The sequence below is a fragment of the Acanthaster planci genome, linkage group LG14 (assembly GCF_054643075.1).
Source record: "Acanthaster planci isolate LZ-2023a linkage group LG14, COTS_SCS, whole genome shotgun sequence".
Taxonomy (NCBI): domain Eukaryota; kingdom Metazoa; phylum Echinodermata; class Asteroidea; order Valvatida; family Acanthasteridae; genus Acanthaster; species Acanthaster planci.
This window is the reverse complement of record NC_141790.1, coordinates 15061548-15072307: the sequence shown is the minus strand read 5'-3', so window position 1 is coordinate 15072307 and position 10760 is coordinate 15061548. Positions and strand designations below refer to the sequence as shown.

The 10760-nt window shown below is 45.3% G+C and overlaps 3 protein-coding genes across 3 annotated transcripts; 1 reads left to right on the top strand and 2 right to left on the bottom strand.

Annotated features, from left to right (window-relative positions):
- Nucleotides 1-69: 69 nt before the first annotated feature.
- Nucleotides 70-4886, top strand: brcc3 (BRCA1/BRCA2-containing complex subunit 3). The gene is made up of 6 exons (XM_087145397.1): nucleotides 70-383; nucleotides 1932-2052; nucleotides 2226-2312; nucleotides 2641-2794; nucleotides 2978-3162; nucleotides 3684-4886. Exons 1-6 carry the CDS (start codon nucleotides 279-281, stop codon nucleotides 3827-3829), a joined length of 798 nt encoding a protein of 265 aa, XP_087001523.1. The 5' UTR covers nucleotides 70-278; the 3' UTR covers nucleotides 3830-4886.
- Nucleotides 4887-5683: 797 nt separating this feature from the next.
- LOC110977891 (acid-sensing ion channel 1A-like) lies at nucleotides 5684-7150 on the bottom strand. The gene has a single exon (XM_022232421.2). It carries the CDS (start codon nucleotides 7148-7150, stop codon nucleotides 5684-5686), a length of 1467 nt encoding a protein of 488 aa, XP_022088113.2.
- Nucleotides 7151-8036: 886 nt separating this feature from the next.
- LOC110977946 (acid-sensing ion channel 1A-like) lies at nucleotides 8037-10021 on the bottom strand. The gene has a single exon (XM_022232494.2). The coding sequence runs from the start codon at nucleotides 9754-9756 to the stop codon at nucleotides 8290-8292; it is 1467 nt and encodes a 488-aa protein (XP_022088186.2). The 5' UTR covers nucleotides 9757-10021; the 3' UTR covers nucleotides 8037-8289.
- Nucleotides 10022-10760: the final 739 nt, after the last annotated feature.

Below are 10760 nucleotides of genomic sequence, written 5' to 3'. Positions count from 1 at the left end.
AGTCCATTAATGACGTCTGGGTGCCTGACGATATACTGGCAGTTTTTCCGTGTATGTGTTTGTCGTTTATTTACTCCACCAGAAACTGCCAGAAGAGGTTCATCGTGTATATTGTCGTGGGTTATTTTCTTTGTATTTCCTGCCTTGAGAGACTCCCAAAAACCATGCCATGAATTAAGAAAGGAAATATTGAGTTTATTCGTCAAAGCAACAGTCACAACAGCGTGTACATACCGAATATTAAACTGAAAAACAAAGTTTTGAAACGGCAAGCAAAGATGACAGCGTCGTGTGTTTATTTGGCTGCGGATGCCTACATGGTGTGCTTGACGCACGCACTGTCGACGGAAAGGGAAGAAGTAATGGGACTTTGCATCGGAGAGGTTCGGTTCAGTTTTGTTTGCGTGTTTTTAGCCTACGTTTACTTTTGCTTGCCCTCTTGGTCATGCTCTTGTGATGGTCCTCTGTACAAACAGTGACCAAGAGCAAGTTCGGGTGCGAACTTAAGGGGCAGTGCAGACATCTGGGAGTTTCACAAAATTGTGGGTGGCACATGGCACCGATGAAAACAACTGCAACGAGCGTGCGGGTTCGTACTGATCAAAGAAAAGATTGTGTAACCCAATCCTCGGACTGGCTAGTGCGTGCGTACATCGCCATGGTTGCTGTTTCCACCGGCGCTGTTCCTGCCATTTTGCGAGAATCCCAGATGTCTGTGCTGCCTCATAGTTCGACCGACATCATGTACATGTAGCTATACTGAGTAAGTGGAGCGTTGGTATCCGATCAGTACAAAATTCGAAAAAAAGGAGTACTAATGCTCCACTCAGTAGAGCTAAGTTCGACCAGCAGTCAATCAGTTTTTAACAATTACACGTGCAATTTGGTTACAGTTGAACGACCCTAGTTGGCCTATTTCTCAAATATCATAGGCCTAGTTACATTTCACCATTGACTGCGATTCTCGCCACGCACATTGTCATTGATATCTTGTACAATTATTTTCATGTGAATGGTTCCCTCCGTAATGATAAACAGAATTGGTTATTGATAACCAGTGGTGTGACCATAACCCCGTGCCTAGTCCCAAATGGTCTTCTATATAGTCCAAACCATCCATCGTTAGGGCGGTGTTAGCCAGTCAAACTATAGTCAAGTACAAGCGTAGGAATTTACGTTTAATTTGAAAAACATTTAGAAAACTTTCCGATACCGTTCAGACATTTAAACCTGTATATGTCCCATCCTTACCACAATGTCATTGAAAACTTGAATCACAACAAATTGTATGCAGTGTAAATAGTTGACACAAAGTTCTGGCGAATTCATGGTGTTCCTTTGATATGGCAGAGCGGTAAAGTGTTCTGGAACTCGGATTACAGTTTACAGGCACCGTGTACGATAAAAATAAATGCCAAATTGCATCTATTAAAGCATCAAACCTCTAAAAGGGGTGGTTCCATTTAAACGTTGGGAAAATCTGTAAACAGATTTTGAACGTTCTTGGATTAAACATTTAAACGTATCAACGTCCCAGTCCCACCTTCAGTCAAATATAGTTGAAGATTCCAGGTTAGCATGGGTAAATTTAAAGACCTGGTTTGTAGTGTTCATACTCTACATGAGAAATCTGGGATTTTATCATGGGTTGAGCCCCCTCCCAGCCCTTCACCTGAGAGAAGAGTGGTCTTTGAGATCAAAGAGGGAATTGTGTTCAAATGGAAGGAAAAATAAAAAGAAAGGATGGACATCAATAATGCTTTGAAATTTGCAGTTTTGAGTGCCAGTAAATTATTTTTGTAATATCAAGTCCTTCAAAGTACCTCAGATGTTACAGGCTTTTCATAGTTTATCCTTTGTAACCAGGACAGATGTTGAAACTCTGTGAAAGAGTGTTTTCACTGAGTGTGACGTTTGCTATTTTTTTTCAGATTGACACCAATCGAGCTGTACACATTGTGTCGGTGATCATGCTTCAGAGGTCCGATAAGAGAAAGGATCGTGTGGAGATATCTCCAGAACAACTCTCTATGGCAGCTTCCGAGGCAGAAATATCCTTTGTCACTTCTGTTTTCCCCACAGATCCCGATCATATCAAATCCTTCAAAATCCAACCAGCCTTTTGAGAATTTCATAGGATTGAGGGCGGTATAGTGTAGGGGCTGCCCTGCAAAATTTGGTAAGGTAATTTTGTTTGGCTTTTCCCTTAATGAATGATAGATACAGCCTAGCCACTCTGATGGGTCGCCCCTTGAGGGTCATCGGCTGGTACCACTCTCACCCACACATCACCGTCTGGCCATCCCATGTCGGTGAGCGTCATTGCTTTTTGCTCAGGCGATGCAGATCTATCTCCAGGCACCAGTGCAGACCTCTTGGGTTTCATCACAAATGGAACATTTTGGGTCAGCTTTAGCCAAGCTCGGTCAGGGACCATTTGGTGACCACTGGTTGATTTTCCTTAGTAACCTATGCACAAATATATTCTGGGTACTAGGCACACTTGGCCAATGGTTGATGAACTTGGCTTTGTGATCAATGTCAACCATTCCATTCAAATATAATGGATCCCACTGTGAATAATGTTCTGGACTTGTAAGTTAATGAAACCCTTTTTTTTCTCATTTTTACCCGTACTAGATGTAAGAACCCAAGCATCTTATCAGTTCCTGGATGATGGCTTCATTGGTCTCATCTTCTCATGCTTCAACGAGGAGAAGGAAACCCGTGCTGGACAGATACAGGTCACATGCTTCCAGTCGACCAATCAGAGTCCAGAAGGGGAGCCCCCAATGTGAGTTTGTCCTTCAGCCCTTTGAACCTTTCGTTTGACAATACCTGCCCCTCAGAGAAAGGAAAATGAGGCCCTGTCTTTGCACGGGTGCTGGGTGCAAAGTTGAAATCCTTCCTACCAGCTTGTCTGTTCTGTGCCGGTGAGAGGGTACTTCTAGTCAGCGTGTTTTTTTTTTCTTTGCAGCTATGACAGGCTAGAGATCCCCCTGTTCATCATACCCAAGGACACGATTGGCACGTCCTGCTTGGATGCTCTGGCCGAACTCCCCAAAATTCTCTCCCAAGAGGAGCTGGAGGCCTACAACCAGGCCGACTGCAACACGGGGACCTCGATGACGGACTTGTTGACCACAATGCACAATGGAGCCGGTGAGTGTATTGTTTTGTCTTCCTTTGTTTTATTTGCACAAATTTGAATTTGAACATAAGAAAAGAATCTATCAATTTTTGAAATGAAAAACCGTGCATTTGTTTGACTAACTACACAAGAAATGTTTCCAAAACTAGAATGATGTTAAACAAGTTGTCACTTCACTAACTCATGCACCCGGTTTAAATTGCACTATGAACTAGAAGCTCCATTTCTAGCCATTTACTAATGAACAACTTGTTATCAATATAACATTCCACAACTGTTAAAAATTTGACATAAATTGATGTGTATGTTAGAAATGAAATTCTACTTAATACAGCACATCTTTTATGCTGTGCTATTCTAAATTTGAGTTCCAAAAACTCAAATTGGTTTCTGCAATACATGCACTACTTGAAGTCATAGTTAAACAATAAATCGATTGCCAATCATCAGTGTACTGTATTTAGTTGTGTTATTTAGTTTTGGCCCCAGTTAAGCCCAACCTTTCGACCTTCTCTTTTTGGTGCTGTTGCAGTCTACACCAAATCGCTCTGCCATCTCATGGATGTTCTCAGCGGGCCGCTCATGCAGTGTTTGGAAAACCGCCTAGAAAGGAACCAACGCAAGTTGGAATCGTTACGGCAGCTCAAACACAGTCTGCAAGCGCAGCTGCAGGGCTGATGTAATATCCTCCCCCCTGCCTCTCACTTTCCCTCACGAATAATGCCCAGTCCATTTTTGAAATCAAAACGGATCCCTCTTCATCCGATCAATTTTTAAAAATAATCACCACTGACACTATCAAACAAACATGGGTACAAACGAACTCACGCGGGTCTTTCAGGAGGGCGATTGGATTAGTTGGATTTTGAAAAGTTTTTCATTTTCTTGGCCAACCAAGGAATCAGGGAATCCTCGGCTGTCTGTGTGCTGGTCTGTCTGTTGTCTTACAATCAATGTGTCCATTGGACTTGCAGTTTCCCTAAAAAGAAGTGGCATCAATCAGAAAGGGAAATGTGCCTTTTAAAGTGCGGGTTATTCCGAGGAAGTGTAAGTACAAATTGGGTACACATATCAACATTTCCAACCTTTCCATTTTTCCCAGCATTCTCTGGAAAAATGGGGGGCAGATATGGTCAAAGTGATTCTTGACAGATTTTTTTTTAGCAACTGCTCGTTACACGCGGTTTGACTCTGCGAGCCAGTGGGTTTTTGGAACATCCTTTCTCACTGTAGTGTCTTGAGGTACCAACACTACGGCCCTGAAGCTTTTTCATGAGGATTTCCGCTTGGACAGTAGTCACGTAGGGGACTGGGACCTCAACACAAGTGGCCAGAAAGCTTGTCCAATCCCGCTTGGAAATCAGTTTTCGCAGGTTCCATGAACGTTTCTGGTCCCAGCTACGCAACGGCTCATCTCTTGTGAACCAATGGCAAACCAGGTCTAGCCCCTTGAATGACCGCCGTCACAATCGCAACTTTCTCTCGCTGTAAGACGGCCATCAGGCTGTGTTCTGCGCTGATGGAATGAATGTGAGAGGGAAATTTGCCTTCTTCGGCAGCATGGGCCGATAAACCCAATCTCAGTCGTACTCCTCTGCCGGAGTGTTACACCCACTAAGAATATTTATGGTTGTCTGTTTAAACCGAAAGTTCATGTATCTATGTACTTTTCATCAGTTCAGCAATTCGGTTAAAACGTAATAAAATTTCTGACACAAATTATACAAGTGATAAATTATACAAGTGATATACAAGTGATACATATATATGTACATTTGTCGAGAGTTATTTACAGATGTGATCGTGTGCCTGCTTACTGCAAGTATTCAGTGCTGTAAATAGCCACCCAAGTACATTGTATTACACATTCTTTCCTATTTAGTAACGTCAAGTATAACGTCAGTACAAAATGAAACGGTTTACGTTCGGGTTGGTTCCGAAAAGAAATTTGCTGCAAAACCGCCGATAATTTGTAAGTTTGACCCGTTCAAATTTCGACTCGATTTATCTGATTGGAAATTCACATAGTAATTACACACAGTCGCGCGCTATCTACTCAAATACAACCAAAACAACAAATGCCACATAAAAGTGGAAATGATGGCTATTTTATATCGAAATTGAAGCATATCCAGCCAGTCATATAACGGCATTTAAATAAGTGACGGGAATGCATTAGCGAATCCAACTAGATGTGCGTCAACTTGGCTATATGTATATATATATTTAAAATGCACGAATCGGAGTATTTCCGCAAGCGTCGTGAAGATACCAATGGTGCCAAACCTTTGCAAGACAAGACGAGTGCAATGGAGGCCAAAGACAAAGTTGCATTTGAATGCGAATAATTTCATGAGGTGCAAAAAATGTTTTTAAAAAAGTGCGTGTAAATTTCTACTGCGCGCGTTTACCTACGCGCGCGGTTGCGGAATTCTGCGTGGTCAGCAATTTTACAGTACACTTGCCTCCAAATCGCGCAGTTTCCCACAAAACAGAGGGTAAGCGACGGCTGCTTGCCGAACGCGTAGTTGTTTAGCGGCGATTGGGCCTGCCAAACAAATTGGGCAGTACCTTTCTGGCGGGCCTCTTCACCAATATAAGTAAATGTAATCGTCTTATGACGTAGTCCAGTAGCTCCGCCCCGGTGATGACACTGGCACCAAGAAACAGCCCAAGTAGGCCGCCCAGATCCCCGACCAGAGCCGTAAAAGGCAGAGCCTCCACCTGCTTGTACGTAATGGTGCTGAGCTCCTCAAAATACACATCCAAGTACACCAGGTTTTCGTCCAAGTACGCGGCGTCGACAGCGCCCGGCCGTGCCCAGTTTTGGGCCTGAACGGCGCCGATGGCGTCCACGATCACGCTCTGGCTAGGATACTTTGCCATGGAGAGCGTTGTCTCGTAGGTGATGTAGTCGCAGGCGACGGGGCACGTGCAGTCCAACGCGGAGAACGAAACTCGGTAGATGTCAAGCGCCTGCGTGACACAGTGGAACTGGTCGATGTCACACAGCTGTACGGGCTCGGATGTGTTCAGATCGACTGCCCTTTCGTATCCGAGAGGTTGACACTTACACTGGGCAATGATCACATTGCGGCGACAGTTTCTCAGGCATGTGTTCCGGCTGTATTTCCTTGACTTGTCTACTCCCCCCGTTCCACAGACGCCCCACGGTTCGGGGAGGTTGATGTGGCGTACCCGACGCATTGACGCGTACGTGTGAAACCCAGGGGCTGCCGATAAGCCCATCGTATCAGTCAAGGGCAACTCATCGCGTGGGTGAACGGCAAATTTCAGCCCCGCTTCCAAGTGGCCACTTTTGAAAGTTTCTGTGTATTCAGGCTGCCGTATGTCGACGATCAGCTGAAGTCCATTGCCGATGCCTTGCTGACTTTGTTCGTGACTTTTTTGGTCACCGCGAGTGTTAAACGTGTAGCAATGGCCGTAGGATGGCGAGTAGTAAGACGAGAAATTGAGGGCATTGCAGCTGTACGCAACACCTTTCCAGTCGCAGCGAATCATAGATTCATTAAGTGTGAACCCAGTGGTCAGGGCAAACTGGGTGTAGTTGAATCCTTCTCCAAACAAATCGTCGATATGGGTGTAATTGAAATCCTCCTCATAGTCCACCAAGTCCTCGTTCAGCTCTAGCAGGTGTCTAACATATTTCGTGTCGTCCTCGGAGATCTTGTTGTTCATGAAGCGGTTGTAGTTGCAAATTGTGACAGCCGGAAATTCCAGGGCGTCGTTGAATTTGACGATGACGTTGGTGTTGGCATCAAACTTCAGGTACGCTTGGATACGGATGACCGTGATGGCCACATAGAAGCCACCGGCAATCAGCAGCACGAGGACCCATAGTGTCTTGGCTCGAGCCCCACTGCTCCCCGCCACTCGACTGACGCCATGTAGGGTTGTGGTCGTTGCGAATTCATACTCCAAACTCGGCTCCTCTTGGGAGGCGTGGACAGACGGGTTGCAAACTGACTCCTGCGTCATTCTGCGGAACGCGGGAAAACCGTTCAGTAAGCGGGATAAAGCTCGTGACGGAAGGCACAAACGGTAGCTATAACATTGCCCGTAAGAGAAGCTGACAGCGAGGAGCTACATCAAACGGCACAACCGCCTCTTCAAATTCGACAAGGCCAACCGATCAGCGTTGCCTACAAGCGGAGTGTTGTTAATATTGTGGGGGCCGCAACCAGCAGGGTGTCGCTTTAAATATTGCGCTACACTACTGAATAATTTGGCATTGCTTTCAGCGTATCCTTGAATCAATTATAGTGAACTTAAGTGAAAGAACACTACGAGACACCAGTACCCACGTTACGCGCCGTGCATTTAAAATTTATGTTTTGTGTCTCCAGCTTTTTTTTTTTCTTTCTTTTTTTTTACCTTAAAAACTGTTTGTTGCTGCTTTCACCAGAGCCATTTCTGACTTTGATCGTGGTCTATTAGCTATATGTCTTGGCAGACAGCACTGTATTATTGAAAGCCTTTTCAAACTTAATATCTCTATTGTAAAATTTATAACAATAAGCGACCTCATGAAACGTAGTGACCTTCATTTGCTCCCTTGTGTCTAGGGCAAACGCTGCTGCGATCACAGTTCGCTTTACACAATCAACCGAAACATCACCAACTACACTGTAAAAACTCTTGTGTCCAAATCAACAATTTTTGGTGTTATCAGATGACCACACCATGGGGTGTTACTTTAACACCGCTACCGTCACTTTGCATACCTGTATAGTGTTACAGTGCTCGAGAGGGTGTTAAGAGTAAGACCAAGTAACACCCAAATTTTTAACTCAAGTTGAAAGTGTTGGTGTAGTCCTCTGATAACACCACGGGTGTTAAATTCAACACCCCAGCTTTTGCAGCGTGTACATGTACATGAAGAGTATCATGTTATACCTAAGCAGACATTTTTATTTCGTATCTCTTTGTATTTTTTAAATACTCTGTTTCCCCCATGATGCGTCGTTTCAGTCTTGTTCCCGTGTTATTTCCTGTCATTTTCATCCGGTTGATATCTCAGTCGCAACTAAGGGCGTAGATTCCGTGGCATTGGGAATTGTATCGACGAATTTTCGTAGCCTCCCTTCCGAACGCATGATGATTCCTGTCCTCGGCCATTAGGATCTCATCAGGCCCGATCGTATCTTTTTCGCCGATTTTACCTTCAGGATCAGCAGCTTCAGTCGTCGTATGGCATAGTCCAGTAGCTCCGCCCCGGTGATGATACTGGCCCCAAGAAAGAGTCCGAGTTGGCCGCCCATATCCCCGACCAGAGCCGTAAAAGGCAGAGCCTCCACCTGCTTGTACGTAATGGTGCTGAGCTCCTCGAAGTACACATCCAAGTACACCAGGTTTTCGTCCAAGTACTCGGCGTCGACAGCGCCCGCTTTGCTCGCTTCGTCGTCAGGAAAGCCGCTGAGAATGTCATTGATCACGCTCTGGCTAGGATACTTTGCCATGGAGAGCGTTGTCTCGTAGGTTATGTATTCGCATGCGACGGGGCACGTGCAATCCAACGCGGAGAATGAAGCCCTGTAGCGCTCGAGTGCGTGTGCGACGCAGTAGAACCGGTCGATGTCACACAGCGGTACGAGCTCGGATGAGTCCGGCTCGACTGCCCTTTCGTACCCAAAAGGTTGGCATCCGCACACCTCAATGATGGCATCGCGACGACAAATTCTCAAGCACGTGTTGCGGCTGTATTTTCTGGAATCTCCCGTTACAGCCATTGTTTCTCCCGTTCCGCAGACGCCCCACGGTTCGGGGAGGTTGATGTGGCGTACCCGACGCATTGACGCGTACGTGTGAAACCCAGGGGCTGCCGATAAGCCCATAGTACCAATCAAGGGCAACTCGTCGCGTGGGTGAATGGCAAATTTCAGCCCGGCTTCCAAGTGGCCACTTTTGAAAGTTTCCGTGTACTCGGACTGTCCTATGTCGACGATCAGCTGAAGTCCATTGCCGATGCCTTGCTGACTTTGTTCGTGACTGTGTTGGTCACCGCGAGTGTTAAACGTGTAGCACTGGCCGTAGGATGGCGAGTAGTAAGACGAGAAATTGAGGGCATTGCAGCTGTACGCAACACCTTTCCAGTCGCAGCGAATCACAGATTCATTAAGTGTGAACCCAGTGGTCAGGGCAAACTGGGTGTAGTTGAATCCGTCTCCAAACAGATCGTCGATATGGGTGTAATTGAAATCCTCCTCATAGTCCACCAAGTCCTCGTTCAGCTCTAGCAGGTGTCTAACATATTTTGTGTCGTCCTCAGAGATCTTGTTGTTCATGAAGCGGTTGTAGTTGCAAATTGTGACTGCCGGAAACTCCAGAGTGTCGTTGAATTCGACGATGACGTTGGTGTTGGCATCAAACTTCAGGTAGGCTCGAACACGGTCCACCGTAACGACCACATAGAAGCAGCCGGCGATCAGCAGCACGAGGACCCATAGTGTCTTGGCTCGAGCCCCGTTGCTCTCCGCCACCCGACTGATGCCATGAAGAGTGGTGGTCGTTGCGAATTCGTACTCCAAGTTTGGTTTCTGTTTATTCTTAGCAGTGTTTAACTCTTTCTCTGCCGTGTTTTCCATTCTAATAGATGCGAAGGTAAGATGCTAAATGCCGGCACAGTGCTGTATTAAACAGACTACATTAAGCCTTGCGAAAACCAGGCTTGTACACTAACGGGGGCGCAGACTTCTACCGAAACGCTTGGTACATCTGTATTAACTTTAAGTAGTAGAAAGCCGCTCAACCGAGTCGATACCTGAAAAATTTCCTGAAAGCTACCTTCCTGTTATAATTACATCATACGCATATCCTTGAAGCGATATCCACTTTCCGTACTGGACAAAATTGTCAATTACTGCGTGTAAATTATCCGTGATCTATATAAGCTTTCCGAAATTTTACGCTAGGGGACTACCTATATAGAGACGGGGACAGGTACTGACATATTCAGTAAATTTGCATTAGTTTGATGGGGTGGAAAGCCTGCTGAACCATGTTGATAGCCAATTACTGCCTTGGAAGTGGCCGTGATCGTAGGCATCAAGCCAACACTCCATTACCTGCCATTATTATGGGAATTCACGTCTTTTTCATAATTGGCCCTATCTTCTTTCTTTTGTTAGATACTATTATGCTTTTGACAAGAATTGAAGTAGATGTTTTCCAACGACCCAACTGTATGGCAAACGGCCTTTCTGGCGTAATAATCGTCCATAGAAAATACAGGGAAACCAAACTGCAAGTGCCTTTAACCTTTTTTTTCTTGGGCCATTAGTTTTTTTTTCGAAGAACTTGAATGATAGTTATTATTTTCATGATAATACCATAACTAGGGGGGATTAGTGGTGTTAAAATTCCTCCACTGTCATCTGCAGTTGTCAGGAAATTCACACTTGTTTCTACCACACAGTTCACGACAAATTGCGCCTTTTGACGGCTTGCTCTTAGTCTTTTTGATGACGCACACACGACCTAATGGACTCTGCGTGTGTTTAATTGGCATAACGGCAATGTTGGTCTATAGAAGTTCCATGAAAAAGTTTCCACATTTATACAACTTCATGCCTTTTCCCGTTGGGCAGGA